This window comes from Fulmarus glacialis, unplaced genomic scaffold (assembly GCF_000690835.1).
Source record: "Fulmarus glacialis isolate BGI_N327 unplaced genomic scaffold, ASM69083v1 scaffold39115, whole genome shotgun sequence".
Taxonomy (NCBI): domain Eukaryota; kingdom Metazoa; phylum Chordata; class Aves; order Procellariiformes; family Procellariidae; genus Fulmarus; species Fulmarus glacialis.
In genome coordinates this window covers 1-23,079 of record NW_009215651.1, presented here as the reverse complement: position 1 = coordinate 23,079, position 23,079 = coordinate 1, and the positions used below count along the sequence as shown (strand labels likewise).

The 23,079-nt window shown below is 45.2% G+C and overlaps 1 protein-coding gene across 1 annotated transcript; it reads right to left on the bottom strand.

Moving 5' to 3' along the window:
* Positions 1 to 3: 3 nt before the first annotated feature.
* On the bottom strand, positions 4 to 22,036 carry NEK9 (NIMA-related kinase 9; the record flags this gene model as incomplete). Its single annotated transcript, XM_009579009.1, has 21 exons — positions 4 to 583; positions 994 to 1,206; positions 1,893 to 2,057; positions 2,292 to 2,482; positions 3,056 to 3,115; positions 3,341 to 3,511; positions 3,884 to 4,045; positions 4,586 to 4,694; positions 5,089 to 5,244; positions 6,072 to 6,118; positions 6,520 to 6,720; positions 7,656 to 7,800; positions 9,040 to 9,232; positions 10,332 to 10,382; positions 11,330 to 11,394; positions 11,991 to 12,101; positions 13,061 to 13,192; positions 15,824 to 15,929; positions 17,805 to 17,875; positions 18,756 to 18,811; positions 21,859 to 22,036. Coding segments are annotated over 21 exons (2,706 nt in total), but the record flags the coding sequence as incomplete, so codon positions are not given.
* Between the last annotated feature and the right edge of the window lie 1,043 nt (positions 22,037 to 23,079).

Here is a 23,079-nt window from a genome sequence, read left to right as displayed (position 1 = left end):
GGTAGGGAGAGGATCCTAGTCCTTCACCCCTCTGAAGTGAAGGTGGCGAGTCTTAGGGTTCAGCCAGCTTCAGTACAAAACATGTCTCCTCCTCTCATCTAGAGACGCAGTGATGAATACTGGGGTCCCAAAGGCAGCTCCCAAGAAGCAGTGAAACAATGAAAGGGCCAGAAGCCGCTACTGGAGCCATTGCCGTAATGGGGCCATTCTGCCTCACGTGCAGAATTGACAGATAAGGTACAAAGAGGAGCTGCTGCTGCTTCAACCACTGAGCTGGCCTAGAGCTCAGGGGCCTTTCCCCTCTCAGACTCACTCCTAGTTCATATCAAACGTACATGGGTGCTGCTCTGGAGCCTCCGGCCTCGCTCCTTCTCTGCGAGTGACCTGAAGCCAGGAAAGCCGCTCTCTGCATTCGGTTAGTGTGCTGTGAAGTTAGATGGATCCCAGTGGGCTCAGGAGACTAGAGGCTGGAGCGGCACGAGTCCGTTCCCAGGAGACACCAGGAATCTGAATCCAAGTCAGGTTTTGGATCCACTTCCATCTCCTCTTTGGCTGTCTGTGTTCCTTTGGAATGAACCTCCACCTGCCAAAACACACAGCAGTTATCCAAACAGCTCTAGGACTAGCTGCAAATAAGCTAGGAGCCACACAAGGCACAGTTCCTATTCTCCACAGCCATTTGGGACTCTCCACGACATCTTACTGCCCATCCCTTCTCACCAGGAGAAATAAAGGGGAATCCCAGCTCCCTCAAGGACTGGGCTGTCCTCACAGGAAACTCTCTTCTTGGCTTCATTCCTGTTGCTACTACCAGAGCCTGCATCAGCAGCTCAAACAAGAGTCAGGCACCATGCTCAGTCCTCGCATTCTGCTCGAAGAGAGACGTCTGTTAAGAGCTGCTTCTTTCTGTGCAGCCTCCACAATCTACGCAGGAGCTGGAATCAGCGTAGTGAGCCCTGAACATGGATGTGCACCCAGGTGATGGGTCCTCACCTGCTGCATTCCCTCTGTCCCCCTGCAGAACCGCTGGAGTTGGGCACTCAGACGAACAGTTTCCTGCTGCAGCTTCTTCTGATCATCCAGACACTGTAAAACCAGGCCTCGGAGGTGCGTCACCTCCACTTGCAGAGCACTGCACATGCAGCCTGCAACAGGAGACGCAGCCTTCCCTTCACCGCACGGCAAGGTCGGACTCAGGCAAGTAGGCTGCAGAGACAAGGAGGGAAGTCAGGCCAGGTTTGAGTGCAAGGTCAGGAGTTGTATATGCCACAAGAAGAAACCATGCACAGAAAGCATCATCCCAGCTCGTTTCCCAACCTCCCAAACTTCTAGCAGCCAAGGTCAGCAAGCTACTAGCCATTACGTCTTCAGTTCAAAGCCACTAACCACTTCTTTTTTCTGGGAAAGCTGCTCCGGTCCTCCTATCACCAAAATCCATCTGCTTTACCCCCCCTTCCCTAAGCCTGGGATATGTGCCTCCTCTTGGGACAGAGAACTCCTGGAATAAGGTAGTCTCACAGGTTGTAATCTCCCAGTGATTTCCTACATCAGTTGTTCTTCCTATCTCACAGCAATTCTGCTTTCTAAATTTCTATCTTCTGCTAGGCTTCTGGACCCTAGGCTTCTCTTTTTTTTCCCCAATTGCATTAACAGCGTTTTTCCACAGAACTGATCTCGTTATTTTCAGTCTGACCAAGCCCCAGCTTTGTGTTCTAGATTCCTGTGAATTGTTCTCTTTGCAGCATCATCTCTGATTATCAACAGCCCTCTTTTCCTCCTCCAAATGAGTTAGGCCAATCCAACACCCTCTTCTCAGCTCTCCCCATAATTCAAACATTGCCATTTATGGTCCCCAAGAGCTTTCGGCCAAGCATTCACTTGGGTAACATTACCCACGGCTCCGTATTGGGCTTGTTTAATCCCACAGGTTCTTCAGAGGCCACTTTGAGTCCTTGAAGCTTCTGGTAAGGGAGAGTCTCCTTCTCGGGCTCTGAAGATGCCATGCTCAGAGGAAAGGGGCTGTCAGGCATGGGGATGAATTCAGCGTTCTCCAGCTCCTGGATACACAAAAGCAGCACTGTCAGGCCTGCCTGCCTTCCTGCAGCTGACTTCATCTCCTCAACCAATGCACCCACACCCTCTTGTGGTAAAAAAGGCAGCAAGGCCTAAAGGGCTCCCCGCGCAGCACAGCCCTGAGAACTTTTCAGAGCATCCCTTAAAGGTGGAAAGGGCCATTCGCTTTTCCCCAGCCTAGAGCCCCATTTTAAGGTATTTCTGAGACACCACATTACCTTCCGCAGCCAGCCAGGGCAGGAGCTGCTGTCAGCACTGTTGCCTCCCTTAGCTTCTGTGGTGCTGATCCAGCCCCCCAACTCACGGTCTGCTTCCATGGTTCCCCGAAAGCCTCCACTGGGATTGGGTGTCTCTGCTTCCTGATCATTATCCTCTTCCTCTCCTCCTCCAGTTGTGCAGCTCTGAGCCACTAGCAAACAAGAGTGAAAACTTTATACTTTCCCCACCTCTGCTATTCCTGTTTCCAAACCCCAGCTGGAGCAGAGAAGATGCAGAAATTTGGGCTGTATGGTCACGGTGAGAGCACACATGAGTGGCATCTCCCTCAACAGCTTATCTCCTTACACTCCCTGCAGGCCCCCACCAAAAGGGCTTGTGTGCAGCAGTCTTTTGCAGCTTCTTAGCCCCAGCCCTCCCACAGGTCCAAGAAACCGGACTCCATCTCTCCAGCAGCTGCCCCAAAGTCTCCCTTCCCTTATCAGCTCCCTTCAGTGAATTCCTCTCAGCTTTTCCTTGTCAAATTGAAGTTCCTCAACTACAAAGGCCTCGCTGCATCCATGTTCTTCCTCCTCTGTTTCAGTTCTCTCTTTCCCAGCTTTGGGCCATCCCTTCCCATGCACAGCACCAACTATATTTACTCCCTTTGAGCTCTTCTTTGAGGCCTTTCAAACACAAAGAAACCATGCTGCAGGACCAAACTGCACCCACACAAACTAATCACAGAATGGACTTAAACCACAGCTCCCCAGGGCAGGTTACGCACCAGTACCAATGGACAGGCCACTGCTGTTGGATCGGATTGTTTTAGAGTTCAACACCTTTTCTGCAAGGAGAGAAGCATGCTTTCAGTTAGACTTCCACATGGAAAGCAAGACAACTCCTACAAAGGCACACAACAAAGCCTTGCAGGCCTAGAGCTCAAAACAACTTGCCACATTCCCCCACAGCAACCTGGCCTGTTCCCAGGCAGGATCTATAGTCTAGGTCCTAACAAGCAATACATCATCACAACCAAGATCCCAAAATTTCATCCTAAACTTACACTTACCTACGATGATGATGGTGTGCCAGCCACGGCATGACAGGTCTGGAACATGATGCAATGAACCAAATATTGGCCGAGGCCACGAGGTACAAATATCCGAGCCATGAGCTCTCTCGGTCGATGTCATTGCCAGACGCCCATTCCCGCCGTTACCCCAGGCAAAGATATGGTTGTCTGAGGAAAGAGAGATTCAGGAGCCTTGATTCCCTCCCTCCCTCTCCGCCTGTAATTGCTAAAAGGATCGCAGCCTCTCTGCTGTAACTGCTATCCCAAAGTATCTAATCCACCAGCTCCATTTTGCCAGTGGGAGAACAAACTGACAAAGAATCTAACAGGCAGCCACCAAGCCGGCACTCTGCAGCCCCAGGGACAGCAAATGCTTGGCGCTGCACTGCGACAACTAACAGGGCCAGACAACCCCAGTCTAGGAGGATTTCTTTATTTCAGTGCAGTGCTGCGGGGGTGGGCTGATCAGTGGGAGCCAGTTAACCACCCTGCAGATCTAGTTCAAAGGAACCCACCACAACTTCGCAAAGACCCACTCACCGTCAGTAGCAGCTATGGTGAATTCATCTCCACATGAAACCCTGATCACCTGCTTACCCCCCAAGGGGCCTCCCAGCAGGTTAATTCCCAGGTGCTTCTTATAGTCCCCAACACCAAGCTGTCCACACTTGTTGGAGCCGAAGGTCAGCAGGCGGCCTCGCTCTGAGAGGAGGAACGAGGAGACAGTCACAGCGAGGGCCCAACTCTAGAAGCAGCCATGCATGCAGAGAACTAGCAGCAACAGCCCATGACCAGGAAGGACTCTGCTGAGAAGCCAGCCAGGCTGGGAGGGGACAGTGCCAGCCAAGAGGAATGGCTTCAGCCTGGAAACACCTCCCCAGCTCCTTCTCCTGAAGCTCCCGTTTTCTGATGCTGGGGGCTGGGACTCCTCATAGCCCTCTGACTGGTGTCACTTGGGCAAAGCCTAACTCGGTCATAAATGACACCCAGAGTGTGATTCTTCCTCAGACTTTTTTTTCTTTTTCCTTTAAAAAAAAGGAAGGCTGACCCAGAAGCTGCTGCTGCTGCTTCAGCTGGCCAGGAGGCAACACTGCTGAGGAACAGGAATCCTGCGTTCCTGGAGCAGGCATGAGCCCTGCTACCAAGAGCACAACCCTCAATATCAAGGGCCAGGCTGAAAGGGCAAAGCAGATGTAAAGTAATCCAGCAACCAGTATTCACTTCCTAATATATAAGGCTCACCATCAATGGAAGCTGTGTGCGTCTTCCCTGGAGAAATGGTACGGATCTTGTAGAAGGACAGCTGCTTGGCCAAAGTAAGGGAAGTTGCGTATGGCACCTCACAGTACGTCTGAGAAAAGACATGTGGGTAAGCACAGAGTGAAAAACAGCACATTCATCAGCTAAGACCTACTCTAGCAGGTCTTGGCAGACCACAACATTAACCTAGACAGTCCCAACACAGGTATGGTAAAGAACTGCCAGAATCCATGTCACTGGCTAAGTCACCCTGAAGCAGCTCGCTATCTGTTTCACTACCTCAGATCTGACATAAGCCCATGGCGCAGACAGGAAACTGAGGAACAAATTGCCTCTTCTCACAATCCCAGTATTTCATTGTCTTGGATTGGAACTAACAAATTGGCACAAAGGCTAAGGAAGGCTTTGTCACTGTCACAGGACCTCCATTTCCCCATATACTACTGACTGCTGGGAGCTGGAGCCAGGGACCCAAATGCACTTACGTCATGGTTGATTATCCCTGATGTGCACTGATTCAGGCCCAGCTTGTTGAACTCGTTGAGTCCACATGCCAACACTTTGCCTGTCTGGGTGAGCAGGAAAGTCCCATCACAGCCACAGTGAACAGACACAATGTTTAAGGTCTTCGGAACATCCACCTATGTGGAGGAAATATATCCCAAGAAAATCAAAATCCCAACACCTACTACATAGAAGCTGGCGCATGGAAAACATGGGGTTAGAGCAGTGGTTCAGCTAGTCTGGGCACTGACAATACCCAATGCAGTTATTTTGAGTGAAGGTGCAAGAATATCATAAAGTCTATAGCATACTGAAACTCCGGTCACGATGCAGAAATTCAAGGCATTCTAGACCTTGTGTGCAGACACCAGCACAGGAACCAGAAATGTTGTGCACAGGCATCCTGGCCAGCTGGGGTCTACAAGCACCAGACACAGCCAAGCAGGGCTGTGCTGTGTGGGTGTGATACTGTGTTATCACAGATATTTAGCTTCCAGGCACATCCTTGTTGGTTTCTAACCCCCAATGGGTTAGATTACCTCAATTACCCCTAGCACTGTATCTCAAAAGGGTTTTACTTTCAACTCATCTTTAACTCATTAAGTCAAATCCAAAGACTCCCAGTTGTTTGCACTGCTGCAACTTTCCTCTACAGACCTGAGGTATGCAATTTGGTATTTCCTACTACGATTTCTACAACATTAAGTTTGGCATTTACAGTTCCAGCTTGGAGATCAGAGCAATGAAGCTCTAAGTCATGATGCTGGCTGGTTTGGGAGTGGCATGTCCCTCTGCCATCATCTCTATGGACAAATGAAGCAAAATAAAGTAAGAAATAAAGTTAAAACCCTTGCAAACTCTATGATACCTCAAAAAAATACCTGAGCCTCAGACAATTAATATTTCCAAACAGCAACTAATTTGGATTTATGCCCATGCAGATTTTGAGTAGTCACAGCCCTACCTTCTGAGGGGTGTAGTGATCTTCTTCTGAATCCAAGCCCAAGCGCCCTGCATCAGTGAAAACACTGCAGTTAGAAATGGCCTCACAAGGTGCCCGCCCCTAAGAAATGGTACCGTCTCTCCATAGTCCCAAAGGAATCTCCCTACAGAACTAGAAACCTGTTCCACTACATGCATCAATGCTGTAATCCAACCCCACTCATAGAACCACTGCCCTACCCACAAGGAAGCCAAGTGGCATCTTAGAGCTTCCCAGAGTAAAGTCCCAAGGGCTCAATCCCCAGTTCCCCATTCTTACATGGAAAGAAAGCCCCAAAGAAACATTGTTCTTTGCCCCCAGGACATACCAGACAGCCCTCACCCAGGCCCTGCATTACACACCTGCACCAAGCCGCTTTCTGGAGCAGGCATGCCGCAGTGCCGTAAGGTTCCAGGGAGTCTCTACCTACCATACTCTCCACAGCCCCACGTGTAAACTTCTCTGTTCCTGGTCAGTGCTGCCACGTGGTTATCTCCACATGAGACCTGCTCCACAGGGTTGGTAAGAAAGAAATCCAGCTGCAGGGGCTCAAGCACTTCAGAGCCGTAAGCCTTGTCAACACCAACGCATCCATAATAGTCCGAGCCAAAGGCATACATCTGGCCCTCATCTGAAGAACACAAGGGAAGCTCGATCAGCACACAGAGCTTGTATTAGGCTGCATACTAACCTCTTAGGACACGGCCAGAGCAACCTCTTTTCTGTAATCATCCTCTTTAGTGCAGAAAAATGTCATCAGGAGAATATGGAGTCCTTTCTTGTTCACATTAAGATGGATGACCACAACCTGCAGCTATTTCAGGCCACCAGTGTCAAAGAATCTTGGGTTGAACCTGCCACTTTCTTTAACAGAAACCCACAAATTGATCCTGTGGCTCCCTAAGTCACTCCTCCAACACACTGAGCATCTGAGCTTATCTCTGTCAAACCTCTGCTTTTCCAGCACTGGCAAAATAAGCTGGAAACTATCTTGTTGAGAATTACGTTTTCATGGGTAAAGTGAGATTCAAATTCTTCCATAACAGACACCACCACAGTTAACACATCTTTAAAACTATGAGCAGGGTTAGAACTTGAGACAGCTACCACGTCTCAAGCTTTCCAAATTGAACAGCAAATCTCAGATACACATCTTCTTTTATCATTGGGTGACTTTTTCACCACACAGTCCAAAAAGAGTTTCAAACACATTTACATTCTTGGCTCTTCTGTCTTTAATACGAGCATGTATGGAGGCAACACATGCACTGGTAAGAGCAGGGACTCTGCACAGCCACAGGGAGCTGTGGTCAACACCCAGCTTCATCAACAAAAAGGAGCATATCCTTAGCAAAACATCCAGCCTTCTTGGGAGTCAGTATCTTCCTCTGTGTAATAATGTTGATCTATCTCCACTACCACATCTACTACCCTCAAAACTGAGGGGTGAGTAACATATGGGACTTCCTCGTTTGTGCGCAAACTGCTCTGCTAATCTTATTGTGAAGGCAAACATCTCCACAGCACAGCAAAGTGAGGGGACGATGATCCCCTTCCAGCTCTCACCTGTGATGCACACTGTGAAATCATCTCCACAGGACACCTGGCGAATGGCTTTTCCCTGAAGCTTCTCAACATGCTTTGGCTGCCGGTAGGAGGCTCTGTCACCATGTCCCAGCTGCCCATGCAACTTGGTGCCCCCCTGCATATTCTGCAAGACAGAAATATCTGGTAAGGTTACGTATCCGCAACTCCAGAGATGGTGCCAATAATTACAGCACCTCAAATGAACGACAGAAGACAGCAAAGAGCAAGAGCAAGTGTGTTAGCTACCTTAGGGAAGAGACTGCTATCTGCTATGTAGCATAACAACAGGCAACATTCTAAATGGCGGCACAGGCTTTCAGGCAGTTATGCACTAACAAGGAGCGATCTGGTCTCAGGCCACCAGCTGGTGAGGACTCCCTGCTCCTTTCTCATATGCCAGGCTACAGAACCCGCTCCCTGCTTCAGGACTGAAATTCATCCCTCAGTTTTTTGACCTACTTTTCTAAATCCTAATGGCTGCAAAGAAACCCATAACATGAAACAAATGTCACTGAAGTGGCCAGACCTACCAATTCTACAGGAGAAACAAAACCACTCTGAGTAGTGTTGAAGCTAAAACAAAAATATTAATTCAGCCAGCTGAAAGTCTTTAGTGGACATTCTTGCAGGAACATCCAGTGAATGACTTCAAGTTGCTCTCCTCTTGTTTGGATCTCTTTCTTCTCTCACTCATCTACCAGTATTTTCTAATCTATCTTAAAAGATTCTGTATCATCAATACAAAAGCCTGTGGAAGCCTGGAGATGCAGAATACCTCCATGTCACTGACCATCTAAGCCCGAGAAGACTGGATTCAATTGTTTTAAATGCATTATATGCCAACGTTTTTTTTATTCACTTTAAACTATTACAGAATTTCCACTGATCGTAAAAAGCAGAGTTGTTTAGTATAAGATATCTCTGGTTTCATCCACAAGTTGCCTCACAGATGACATCTGTATTACAACGAGGTCACTCATCCCACCCATTCTGATCTCGGAAAACCTTCCTCAAAAATACACAAGCCAAAAGAGCATCACAAAGCTTCCAGTGCATTTCTAGTAATCAGGAAGGGGAGGAAGAGATGTTTGACTCAGTGTCTGGGCCTACAAGTCCACCACCTACGATCCCTAAGTGCACAGCAAGTCTCCAATACACTTCCTGTCATGATGGAAACTTCTCCCAAAACCACACTTGCCTTGGGACACTTGGGTCAGCCCCGAAGCAGATGGCCTCACAGTGTCCCCTGCAATCAGATTTCTCCTTTTACAAGCTGCTTGCCCATCTGATTCTACCAAGTCAGCAGTGGATCTGGACCCTCCCCTCCCACCCTTACCCCCTTCCTGCAGCTTCTCTCACTTACCACCCAGGTGTAGAGCTCCTTCTCCACTGTCACCACAGCAAAGTGGGTATTACCAGCACACACCTGACGTGCACTGCAGCCACTTTTGATGGCATCCAGCTTCTGGGGGGTGGACTTCCCGCCCCCCCAAACATACACCTCACTAGTGCGTGAAGTCACCACTGCAATGGGAGCCTCATTCATGGTACTTGACCTGCACAAGACCCCCCCCCCCAAAACACACATGCTTTTAATAATGAGTTTGCGTTCACTGTCATCACTCATTTTGCTACTGTTGTCTATCAGTTTCCCCTTCACAACCATTCATGGTTTTTAATTTCACAAACCGTTCTCTTTGTTGAGTGGTTGTGAGGCCTCAACTGCCATAGAGAGACTCAGGATCAAACCTGTCTCAGAGCAGCAGAGAAAGTAGCCTCCAGGAAGCATTTAAAAAAGCCTACAATCAAATTTTATGTCATTTAAAAAGACTGGGCTTTCACTGAATGGCCATGGAGCTGTTCTCATTTGTGAAAAATGAAAGCCTTACAAATGGTCATGAAAACTTGCTTAAATTACAGAAGCATCCAAAAGCTTCTGACTTCCCTCTCTCCTCTTTATTTAAATTACAGGCTTCCATCTGAAGGCAAAAATATAACTCTTCGATGCAGGTAAGAATCAATTCACAAGCAGATTGCAAAATGGAAGTTGTAATCAAAGCAAACTGTTTGTGAGCAACCCATGAACTATAACAACTTCACATAAAGTGCTCAGATAGTACGTCCAAGTTTATGAGGAAAAAAAGGTCAAATTCGATCTGACAAATCAACAGAAAAACAGCTACACATGTCATGGAAGCTATCTGCTTCACAGAGCAATCCTGCTCACAGGCTTGCTGGGGATTGTGGAGAACCTCTGCATATATCCAGTTTTACGAAAGATATTTACATTCATTTAATATTCAACATTCAGACAGTCATATTCTTGCTGCTCAAGGGAATCTGTGTGAAAGGAGAGATCTACATTACATCCTCAGACATGTAGGCTGTAAAGACTACATCCTCAGTAGGACAGATTAGAGCTGTATAGGACCTGCTGAGGTAAGGCTCCAGCCATACATATAAGCAGGATATAAAAGGCAGAGTAAAACGTGGGACAATAGCCATGTAACAACTATGTCAAACTCCCAGCATTCAAGAATCTTCTAAACTACACTACTCCATTAAGGTTGTCACAGACTAATGCGCTCAGCAAAGTTCCTCTCTGGGGAGCTGTTCTCTCCAGACCTCCTTTCAAACACATGCCCAAATAATTACCTTGGTCGCTTATTTGGCCCATTAAGCAGTGTGACTTTCTCTTCCATCTCCCTGCCAAAGGAAAAAAAGCATTTTAGGAAACAGTAACATCGCCCAAAGCAATTTACTGACAAGCAGCACACACAGACTGCTTTCCTTTCCAATAAAAAGTGGTTCCCTCTTGGAGGAAATGTGGCAGCTGTTTACCAGCTTACAGCAATACACAGTAAGTAGGGCAGAAGTAATGTACCATATAGCTAACAAACTTCCAGGAGAGCTGAGGACAACAAACTACATATATACCAGAATGTGGCCAACCAATATCCATATTGCACAAGAATGACCTTAAATGGCTAAATATTATCAGAATTTGGGCTTTTACCAGTGTATACAGCAAGACAAAATGCAAACTTTGCTGATCACCAAGTAAAATAATCTTGGTATAAAGGACTAAGTCTGTTGTCCCTGAAGCAACCAATGTGGGATCCAAACAGTCCAGAATTGTGGTCCACCTTTCATAAAAAGACAGTGTGTGCATGCTCATGGTCAAACTAAGCTAAAATGGCCACTTCCAATGCAACTCTCTCCAGAAGAGGAAGGCAACAAAGGGAGAAAGCAAGGGTCGCTATATTGCATGATATGTATATTTTGAAAGGCCTTTTCCAATGACCACAGGAGGATCTCTATGACCTTTGTTCAGCAAGACTGAAGAGCAGGAACCAGCTTTCCTCAAATGAGCCTCAGAAAAGGATGCCTCAAGGCTCTCAATACAACAGCTTCTAAGACAAAGGATGCAGAGACCTTTCTCACCACACCCATGCACCAACAGAACATAGGGATTGATCAGAAGACAAGACAGCAAGAATGCACTTCTAAAGGAGATGAAGTGTACTTCATCCTCTTGTCAGGCCAAATTAACTTAAGTACTTTGCTACAAAAGCATAAACGCCACTAGTCTGCACAAACCCTCCTGTCCTCCCCGACACCTGTCCAGGTTTCAGGCAAGACCATCTGATTACCTCCTGCGTTTGCTGAGAAGGGGCTGTTCAAGCAATTCTTCTGCAGTGGGTCTCTTCTCTGGATCCTGCAAGAAGTGAGCAACAAGTCATTCTCTGAGAAATGCTCATCATCTACAATGAAATCTTGGTCCAGAAGACCTCATGCAAGCCTGCATGGACCTCCTTCCCTGAATCCCTTCAGAAGGGAAATGAATTAATTCAAATATTTGGAATGAATAGGGATAAATGCCAGGGATGTGCAGGAGGGACTTCCATGCTCTGAAGGTATCAATACTATGTTTGCTTTCAAGAAATTAATTCCCTACAGAAAGCCAGAGTCACGGTCAGAAAGCCAGAACCTTAGGAGACTGTACTGAGACGATGCTCTTATCTCAGCAGCACTGCATTAGAAAATAATTGCTTCTGCCAGCCCATTAAATAATTGTTGTCAGAGTAAACCCAGCACCGCTCCAGAGCCTGCAGGACTGAATGGCATCTTGAGACAATACTTTCAGAGGACTGGAGGATGCCCAGCCTTAGTGATGCCTCAGGCCTCACAGAAATTACCCTGCATCAACAGCCCTCATGCTGAAACAGGCATGTCATTCCCCCTCATCCCTGAATTCCATGGCTTAGGCAGCTGGGAAGGAGTGTCTGAAAATTAAAAAAGTATTTTGCCAACCTGATCAAGGCAGGAATTCACCATCTGGATCAGCTCCCGGGAGTAGACAGTGGAATCAACCTCCATGGCACGATTTCCCTGTACAATCTTCACGCAAAGGTTCAGGGGATTCTAGGAAGAAACCAGAAACCATCTGTAAGGGAACTGAACCGAACAGTATGTCCAATGGGGAGAGATGCTACAGGCCACCATTATTTTGTTCCTCCTTCTCTGATCAGGACACATCCTTCTTCTTCCCTGCCTAGCAGTTTCTCCAGAAATCTAATAATAATTCCTGCAGAAATGGTACCTCTGATAGCTAGGACTTGGTAGCAACATCCAGCTTTTAATCAAATTCCCTAACAGTGGAGGGAGGATAGGTTTCTCTCTGCATGGAATCTCCTACACAGCATATTGCCATTGAAACACTGCAGAGCAGCGAAGTTACTGGGGACTTGGTAGCCATGATAAGAGGAAGTCAGGAAAGGATGGTATTTTCACATCGGCTCTTTAAGGGTTACAAAATCTTGCACCATGGCAGTTAGCAGCTTTTCCCATCTCATGGCACAAGCTGGCAAATCACATATGCCAGCCAGCAATGCTCCCTTTCAGACACTCCATGCCAGCTTGACCACACTTCTCTTGCACCCAAACTTTGAGAAAGGGTAACAGGATTAAATCCTATGAAATCTGAAGGCTGGAAGTTTTTTCTACAGAATGCTCAACAGAAAATGCACAGACAGTAATGCTGGAAAAAACCAAAAAGACTACACAATCACAAACTTCTTCCTTGTAGAAAAAAGGATGTTTCATTCACAACCATGATACAAATTAGCACAGCTTGTATTCTGCATCTGGTAAACCCAGGGTGAGTTTGCAAAAGCCAGAGAGGCACCTCCAGTGCAGGGTATGGGAAATCACGCAGACATTTTCTCTGGCTATAGTTGGGACTCCCAGGCCACTGTCTTCTTAATCAGCAGATTTAAACAACAATGAAAGAAAAACGTGAGTTAAGAAAGCTATGAGCCAAGTGTGAATCTCAGGGTGATAAAAAATAAGGTTACTCAGTCCATCCTGGTTTGCAGACTTACAGTAGCATCAAAGGTCCTCTTCAGAGTAAGCAGCTCAAAGATGACACAGCCCACAGCCCAAATATCTGATTTGAAGTTGTACTTCACACCCTGGCAGAGTTCTGGGGACATGTAATATGGAGTTCCCACCAGCTAGGAAAAATAACATTTAAAAATCAGAAATGATCCAGCAGCCTTCAATTCAGGAGCTCTGCATCCATCATGTTCACACAGGCCCATGAGCATCAGAGCTAGACACAGACCAAAGTGACACAGATGACACACCCCACCAACGTGCTGGAGGGATGGGAACAAGAAGCACGTTTCTTCCCTTCTCGTCCACAAGCCTGTGCCTGTGTTTCTCAGAAGATCCTAGACACCTCTCTGCTTAGATCCTGGTGTGGTACATACTTCTCAATAGAGTAGTAGTTATGAGAACGCAGCAAGGACTTGCCCCTCTCTTGAATATACTACATTTAGAGGTAACCAGAGGCTTATGTACTGACCAGGCATTTGGAAACCTTCATAAGAGGTTGAGGGAAAAGGGATCTAGCAAAGCTTCCAAACACAGATGCCAGCCCATGGCTATGGAGCCACTCTGTCTGATGACAAGATACTGCCATGACAAAGGCTACTCTGTCTCCAATGAAAGAAGGGTTACTTTTGGGTCAGTAAGTAGAAAGCTGGCATGAGTCCCACCTGAAAGGCTTTCACTTCAGAAGTGGGCTTTCCTGAACAATTGGTTTAAAACAAACACCCCCCACCAAACACAAAATCCCAAACCCCAGCATTTAAATACAGAAGCCCTCCCAGATACAACAGAAATAGTGGCATAACTCAAAGTCACAATAAGGCGACACAAAAGAAACAGGATAAAAGGTGTAAGAATGAAGCTTCCAGATGAATGGAGCTCACTCTCTAGCAAGGAACTAGACAGAGAAATAAAATGAAAAAGACAGAATTTAGAAGAAGGGGAAATATTAATAGTTGCCCTCTTTTCAACTCTCAGCAAAGCTCCAAGGACTACAAAGCTTGGCTCTGCTAGTATACTAGATACCTAACGGGCACATTCAGAATCTGCCACCTCCCTTCCATTTCCCATTACAGAACGTGACAGCTACAGAGCTACGTGAGTCCTAACCATGGGAAGGTTTAGAAGCCCACCTAGTTGGAGTATCATATGGAGAACTAGGACACTGCACCTAAACACTTTTTACGTAAAGGATAATGTAAGCTTTCTGTAAGAAAGACACAGATGTATTTTCTATACCTTCTTTGGTAAAAGGAAGAAAGAATGATAAATTAAGAAATCGGCGTTTAGTAAGCAAGACGTAAACGTTTTACAAAATCATAATTTGACTGTTACAATTACAAATACTGACAATAACATGTTTTGCACTTATTTCACAAAAAATTACTTCCGGACCGCCACTGGTCATTAGATCACAAATTGAGCAGAGCACAGCCAGCATATACAGAGCACAGCCAGAATATACAGAATGAAATACGGTTGAAGGTATGTAGTTCAAAATTTTTCAGAAGTGAAAAAGGAAAAAAAAAGCTCGCAGGTGTAGATGAACACACACAACACAGGCGAAAACAAACCTGGAAATTCATAGCACAGACTGCACTTTCTCTGAAAGCCAGAAGGCTATGAAAAACGTGATGAAACCAAAGTGGTTTTGCTGCAGCCCAGCTTAGCGAGGGCTTTATGCAGTAGCCTTCAGTTCCCACAACTGCACAATAGCACTCATGTTCTGGAAGGAGGTTGGCAAGTATTTAACTACACAGCCTAACAGAACACCAACAGCTTGCATTAAATCTAATAATACGGCCTGGTAAGGGGAAGCGCGAGCTGGCTTGCACCCCGAACTATAATAAAGGCCTTTAGCAGATAGAAGCCCCGGACAATGTCTCTCTTTCCAAGCCTAGTGCTCACCACAGAAATTAATGGAGCTGGGAAATCTAAGCTGAGCCTTTCAGGTGCCTGCAATACAGCTTACCCTGTGTCGTAACTCTGGCTGTGAAACTGCTTTCTGGAAGGGTCTGGAACAAAGCCAAGCTTGACAGCCTTCTGGTAGAATTAATCTCTCCCACAAAGCTTTGCCCCCCTCCAAGAGCATTACCAATAAACCATACACCTGGTTACCATAAGAAGCACAAGTGCCTTTCTTGCTTTGTAATTCAGTTCAGAGCCTGAGTATTAAAGAGACAGGAGACCTATCTATGGCACGGTGCAATGTCAGGCAAGCACATCCAAGCTATCTCAGACCCAGCTGAGGCAAAATGCCCCTGTTAGCACGGCAGTATGACCAAATTAATTTAACTTGCTAAGCTGGACATAACTAGCCCAGAGGGAGAGCGCTGTACTGATGTGACTATACTGCTGTCTCTGTACCTTTGGATAGCACCGCCTTCGTGTTTCACCTTTGGAAGTACCATGCCTAGTTACAAGTGAAAGAGGAACAGTGCTCTCTAGCACAGCTATTCTGGCTCTGGCACAATTCCATGCCCACAGTGGCACTTATCTTTAGTCTACTGCTGCTCTGCAGAGAGACAGACCTCCAAAACATAACCTGGCAGCAAGGACAACTGCAGGCTGCAACACACCAGTAAATATGCCAATGTTAGTGAGATAACACGGAGGGAAGTTGAGGGGAGAGGGAAAGGAAAACCACAGAAAACAAGCAGCAAGAATGTACAGCATCCCTGGTCTTCTGCAAAGCATGCAGAGATGAAAGAAAAACACACCTCAGTTTGCACACAAAGAAGGCAGATACTCACAGTCTCAGCCATAGAGTACTCAGAGTTCAGCTTCTTTGCCAACCCATAGTCTCCCAATTTAATCAGGTTTGCCTTGGTTAGAAAGATATTTAATGTCTTTATATCTCTGAAAGGAGAAAAAGAAATGCAGACACTCAGATATATTTCCAGAGTTCACAGTTTTCCACACACTACTATACCTCCCCCCAAAATGAGGTACTTGCTACTCTGCCAGCACTCTCTCACAGACACACAGAGCTCTCCAAAGGCAATTTAATCCCAAGTACTGGGGCAGTAACTGCAGTTATCCACGTTTTATCACATTCCCACACAAACACAACACAGTCTAAAAAGCTCAGGCTCCAGACACCTATGTAAAGGCCACAGATCAAAGATAGCTCTTTTCCCCCTCTCAGTCTCTTCTCCTATAAAGGTCATTGAGCAAGTCTTATTTTCCCTGGTTTTATAAATAGACCCAAGCCAGGAGTCGCTGAGCTCGCTAAAAACATGAATGTATGCATGAATATGTATGTATGCAAACATAAACACACACACAGAGGGTGTGAAACAGATACCACTCTAGAACTTAAGCATAACATCCCTCTACCTTACGCCTCAAGAACAACTCTATAACATGATGTACTATGCCCAGAAGATCAAAAGGCTGAGGGCCACAAAAATGCTGAATTCCGAAACTCATTGAAAACACTTTCTCCCAGACAGAATAATTTATATGTAGTTTCACAGATCAATATAAGAGGCTGTAAATACAGAGAGGAAGCCCCCGCAGTATGATATGCTTCCCATGGCTTCGTAACACCCCCTTTTCCTAACGTACCATCAACAACTTCCCAGTGCAGATCAGGACAACATCAAGTAAAGCAGCACTTTGCATTCATCCACTTGGGGCATCGCAAAGTCCTGGGTCACTCTGACAATGTCTGCAGCAGAAGGAAATCACTGCAAACATTTAAATAACTGTTCAATTCATTATTATGGAAGGATCTGGGGCCACACATGTTCCTAGACTATGAACCCTGCCGTGAAGATGGGCAACAGAGGTGGTAAGCAGGAAATCACTGCAAAGCAGGGCAGACATGACATCTGCTTTAGGTCAAAAACTTAGGCACTACTTTGTTGAGTGTAGGGTACGAACCCTTCACTAGCAAGGCTTGCCAATTACTGAAGATTTAGAATGGCAGCAACCAGGATGCTATCCCACAGAAAACATCCTCATACAGCTATGCTCATTAGAGAAGGGTGTTGTGCAGCACACGATCCAACTACGCTGTCTACGTGTGCTGTACTCCCCAGAACATCACAGCCTCCTTGAAGCACACACAAGCCACGAAATTTACCCCTCCCAAACAGAAAAGGGCAACAGAAAAAGGTAATTAGCTACTCATTAAAATCTCAGAATCAATGTCAAAATTGCCACTACCAGCTAACAAGTTATATTACTTCCTTAAAAAACAGGCCAAGGAAATGAGATTCAGCCAAATGCAGGACAAGTCTTCGCACGGGTGGTATTACAGCAATGCACCAATGCAAAGTCTTCATCATTATTAGCCTCCAGGAATTACAGAAGGATGTATATGTTGGTTTGAAGCTATCCATTGTGGAGCGGGTAGGAAGTACCTTTGGCCCGTGGTAACTGCTCTTTCTACCCACTTCAGCAAACATCATTTATGTGCTATGGCAATAAAGGGCCAGTTTACTTCCTTCCTGCATGGATTAACTCTTTGTTCACAAAGCTGCAGTATCAAAGACAGCAATTCCATTTTCATATACAAAATTTCTTGCACATTTATCACAAGATGGTTTCTAGTCCAATAAAAATCCTTTACGGAAGTAATACTTAACATCTAGGCAGTCCAGCTACACTTTGGAGAGAAGCTCAGTGCTTGCTTTAAAGGCAGAAGCAAATGCTACTCAAAGGATTTCTGCGCTCACATCCATGAACCGCACTGGTTACCTTAGCTTTACCACATGCCACACTTACCTGTGAAGAATTCCTGCTCTATGAATGCAGCTCACAGCTGATGCAATTTGAAAGAGATACCAAACCACCACCTGCAAAGGTAGGAATAAAAGCCTTATGTGAGGCTCCAAAAAGAACCCCCCAAAACCCCGTATGTCCCTGTCACACAGAGGCACAGCAAGAAGGCCTGACTGTACCATTTAGATGCTCTTTCAGGAGTATGAAAATTAGGATTTCCTGTTTTGGAAATCTCTGAAAAAATATTCCAAAAAGGAGATTGTTCATAGTGTCTGTCCTTACAAGTGTCACAGAATTCAATGAGTGAAAAAACTTACGAATGACAGCTAATGACCACCTGGGAAAGACCTACAGTTGGGCTCTCTAGAATATGAACTGTGACCATTTAATATTCACCATGAGCAGGAAGGCCTTAAAAGCCATTATATAAGATAAATAAGTGTAAACATTAACCACCTCAGCATGAGGTGGAAGCAGACAGCAGAAAATAAGTTTAAAAAAAAGAAAAAAAACCAAAGAAAAAGAAAAGAAAAAGGAACAAGTCAAAAATCTGTGGTGAGACAGATTCAAGGTAATGACTCAGAAAAGAACGTACAAAATGGTTAAGAAGAGAGAGAAACTGAGTACCAACCAGGAAGAAACACAGAAAGAGGTTTTAAAGTCAAATGTTAGCCAAGATGATAAGGTGACCAAACTCAGTTGAGCGCTCTCTTTCATTATTCCTCCCTTGGAAGTTTATACTGCTTATAGATAGCCAAAAAGGAAAATAAAGTTTCTGATAGTCCATAAATGCTTGCAATATTCAACAGGATAGGAAGGATGTCATTCCCCAGATATACACAGAAATTCCTCACCAGCACTACAGAAAAAATGTTGTTTAAATACTCAGATAATCAGACAGATCCCAATAACATTAGGCCAGCCCCACTGCTCCCTCAAAGTAGTCCAAATTACCTCTTCTTCAAATAACTTGTCTTTCTGCCGCAGAATCTTATCGTAGAGGTTCCCTCCTGTAATTATAAGTGAGTGACAAAGACAGAGAGGTTCATCTTAGTTAATGGCAGCAGTTACTCCGCTCAGATACTGCTGGGAATACTCAAATCCCTGAAGAGATCTGGTGAATCACTACAGCTCTCCTTCAGCACTCTTCACCTAAACTGGTCAGGGACTCACAAAATTAAGTTCTTCTTCCATCTAAGAACTTTGCTGGCATATCTAAGCTTAAGGAGAGATGATTCTTTTTTAACACCACCATTTAATACTCTCTGAAAAGCGAATCGGTAAGATAGGCTAGCAGTCCCTACTTTTTTACCTGTAAGTGCTTCTTGGGATATGTAAACATTTATAACCTGTACACCAAATCACGTGAGATTGTCCTGCTCAGCATGATATATAAATAAATAATACATTAAAAAAAAGAGAAAGCAAGCCATTATAAGTTCAGAATAATCCCTGAAACCACAAGTTACTGCCTTTCCCCACTTACTGTCCAGCTCTGACCTACCTCTCTCCTTCATTTGCCCTGCCAAATACATTGATGCAGAATTTACAAAGCGTGGACAACAGCAGCACCACCAACAGAAGCCTGAAAGCAGCAGATTCTTCAGGGCACCTCGCAATTTCTAGACAGCAGACTGAAAATTAAGGAGAGCTAAAAGCAATGATGCTGAAGGCTGCAGGCAGTGAGACTCCCTGTCAGATTAGCATCCTACCAATAAATCCCACATCTCTGATCACATCCTGTTGCTATTCCATTTCCTAATTATCATATATTATGTCCTATCAGTAACGGAACACCAGGTCCTTTCCCATTCCCACGGGTATGGTGCAAGACAGCTTTCTGCTGTATGATTTCCATGGGCCTGTCAAGTTGTAGATGCCCAAAGCAGGTCGCAATGGCTCCTTTGCCTCCTCGAGGGACTTATTTCAGACTTCCATGTTAGGAAGATTTTTCTGATATTCTAATTAATATTCCCTTTGCTTAATTTCTTCTCATTCTGCCTTGCTATAACCTCTCAACATTTCTTTTTTCTGCCTTATGTTGACATTTGCAAATTATCTACAAATCACTCTTCACATTCACAATTTAACCGACGTATTCACTTCTGCCTCTTCTTATGAACCTCTTTCCTAGGGATTCAGACTATGCAGGCTTTTAGTGAATTCTGTTCCTCATCTCTGAGTTTTTTGCCATCTTTTTTGCAGCTTTTCTGAACCAGAGAGCAGCATGACAGGTACTACCTCACCAAAATCCTACACAAGGAGACAAATTAGTTCTTGACTCAGATAACCAATACCTCTATGCACACATACTAAAAAGAAAAACAAATTACTTTCTTCTTTGTTTCATTTAATCACATCTAACCTTCTGACACACTATTCTCGCTTCAACAAATGTATTTTATAGGATATTTCTTCCCAAATCTATTTCAGATGTATTCACTGATGTTATCCCATGATAAATCCAAGTCTTATGGTACCACGATATATATACAGAACTATAGGCAAATAAATCAATAACTTAGCTTCCTCCCCTGTAAAACGGGGACAATATTTGCTCAAATTTGAAAGTCTTTCCTAGATCTCCAGAAGAGCCATGCCAATTAAACAGTAAAAGCTTTGGCTTCTGAGGAGTGTCTCATAGCGATTAGTCCAGCCTTACATTAAAAATTACTTACAAATTATCTTGGACTTGTACACTGTAAAAAAAGCCACAGAAAACTATTAAGACATTGGCAAAACCGATATCCATAAGTCTAAATGAGATTCCCTCTTTCTCATGTCCCTAGTTCTGTACCACTCAGACATATTCAGGCAACGCAGGCTATATAGTCATCTCTTGGTTATTGTCCCAAAGTAAAACAAACAGTTTGGAGACATTAACAAACATGTACAGACATCAGTACTACGCAGCTTCTCTCCATGCCCTCCAATGAATTTATAATGGCCCCAAGCATACAGTCTTTTCAGGGCAGCTAAATAACTCACAGAGAGTACTCCTAAAATAAATAGTGCCTCAAAGAGCTAAAATTCCCCTACTCTTGCACGGGACTCCACCCTGAGTAAGAACAAAAAGCAGAGAAGCAAAACCAGCTTTGGCCAACCTGCCAACCAGGGTGTTTGACACCCTTCAAAAATACTTTGCACAACTCTGTTGTCCTCCTCAGCCTGTCCCAGTGAAAGCAATCTGTCTAAGATGATAACAACATGATGATAGCCTTTTCCACCAAAAAAAGTTTCTGCTGATGAGCCAAGGCTTAACGTAACCCCCAAACACACACAGGATACCTAGCCAGGGGAGCTCTCCCACTCATCCAAATAGGAACCATACTGCAGTCCTAGGTAGGTATCCTGTTCCAGCAGTATTACCTGTATATGACCTCCTCTTCCAGCTAAGAGCAGCTGCAGCTCAGACTCTCATATCAAACCCTTCTATGTCTCCATTCCAGCTGGGACTGTTTCCCCTGCAAACTCCAAACAATATAATCTGATCTACTCTTGGATGGAATTTTAAAGTCTTCTCCACCACCAGAAGGACCAGATTTTTTTTTTTTTAAATAGTAAACGTAGAAGCTGATAGCACAAGGCAGGAAAAAGTCCTGATTGCAGCGTGCCAGTAAATTTTTAAGCTTTGATTTATAATTGCGAAACGGAGGGGACTATTTAAGTAATGCTACTGAAAAAAAGCCCCACTCTGTACTGGCAGAGATTCCTGAATATCCTCATGGTCTTTTCCCACTGTCCTAAAAGCACAGCAAGGCGATTAGAAGCGTACATTACCAATAACCCACTTCTTCCACTGCACCAGCTACTCAGAAGACTCGAGAAATCATCTACTGCCTGAACTGCCTGCACTAACTACTGGGCTTCTTTCTTTGGTACCTAGGACACAAATGAATCAGAAAGATTCTCAATCTCTTCTTCAGGAGCTAAGCAGCAGAATTCACCTCCACTCCTCCGCTGCCCAGAGGCCACCCCAGGAATACTCCCCGCAGGTTCTGCAGGAGGGTGACTCAGCAACGTGGCAGCTGCCTGTAAGTGGGAGTAGGGATCTCACCATTACAGTACTCCAGCTCAATCAGCAGCGTGGTGTTATCCATGAAGTGATTGTAGTACGCGATGATGTTCTCATGCTGCAACAGGGCAAGGATAACGATTTCTTTCAAAGCATCCCGACGCTCCTTTTCTGACAGCCGGGTCAGGTCCACCTCCTTCCACACTACAAGTGAGTCATCCTGAAACACAAAATCATCTTTTAATTAAAAACACACTACAATGAAGAGAACAGTATGTGCCTTTATAGCAGGAAATTAAAATTTCAGGAAAGGTATAAAGACTCTCCTGCCTCTTACAGATTTCAGACAAAGACTCTTCACAACAATAAGTTTTCAGGTTTTGTTTGTCACTAGGAATAGCGATGGCCTGAAGCCATCTTTCTATCTGGCCAGCACTTGCTTTGGGGGAAAAAAAAAAAACAAACAACAAAAAGACATACTACAAGCTTTCCAGGGAAAGACACAGAGTTTGTTTTGTTTCAATAAAGACTAAACACACTCTGGTTCAATAAAGAGAGAACAGTGTATTTTCAATCCCGTAACTGTAGGACATTGTATGAGGCCATAAGCCATTACAAATACCCAGGTATTCCTTAAGAGGGAGGGAAAAAAAAAAAAAAAAAAATCAAGGAAGTGAGAACAATTTAGTTTGCCCTTGTAAGGCCCACCCATGTTGTCAGACACGCTATGAGTGATCTGTTAAGTGAACAGCGTTCACTTACAACTGTCCGAGCTGTGATGCCTCAGGGCGGCCTTCCCCCAGAAAAAAACTGAAGAACTTCCCTCGGGAACCAAGTCAAGCTTTGACAGCCACTAAAAAGCACAGCTACAATCGAACTGGATGGAATTAAACAACTTGGGAGCAATGGGAGGACTAGCTTTTCAGCCAATTTCCCCCAATTATGCTGAAACGCTGATCACGCGAGAGAGTTACCTGTATGAGATGCCCCCATGTCCTCTGTGACTGGAATAAAACATAGAAAAATGAGGAATCTATTAGCATCAGAAGAGTCTCCACATCTCTCTACAAAACTTTAGAGGGCCAAGAGACTGGTGGCACTCAAATCTGCCAAAACCCAAACCCTGTGCCCCTCGACACCGAGGGCCGAAGTCATCGCTTTGCACCTGGGCTGTTCCCGCCGGGGGCTGTTGTCACCCAGGGGGCTGTCAGTCACGCCAGGGGGCAAGCCCCGCGGCGGCGCTTCGGGCGCCGGGGCCTCCAA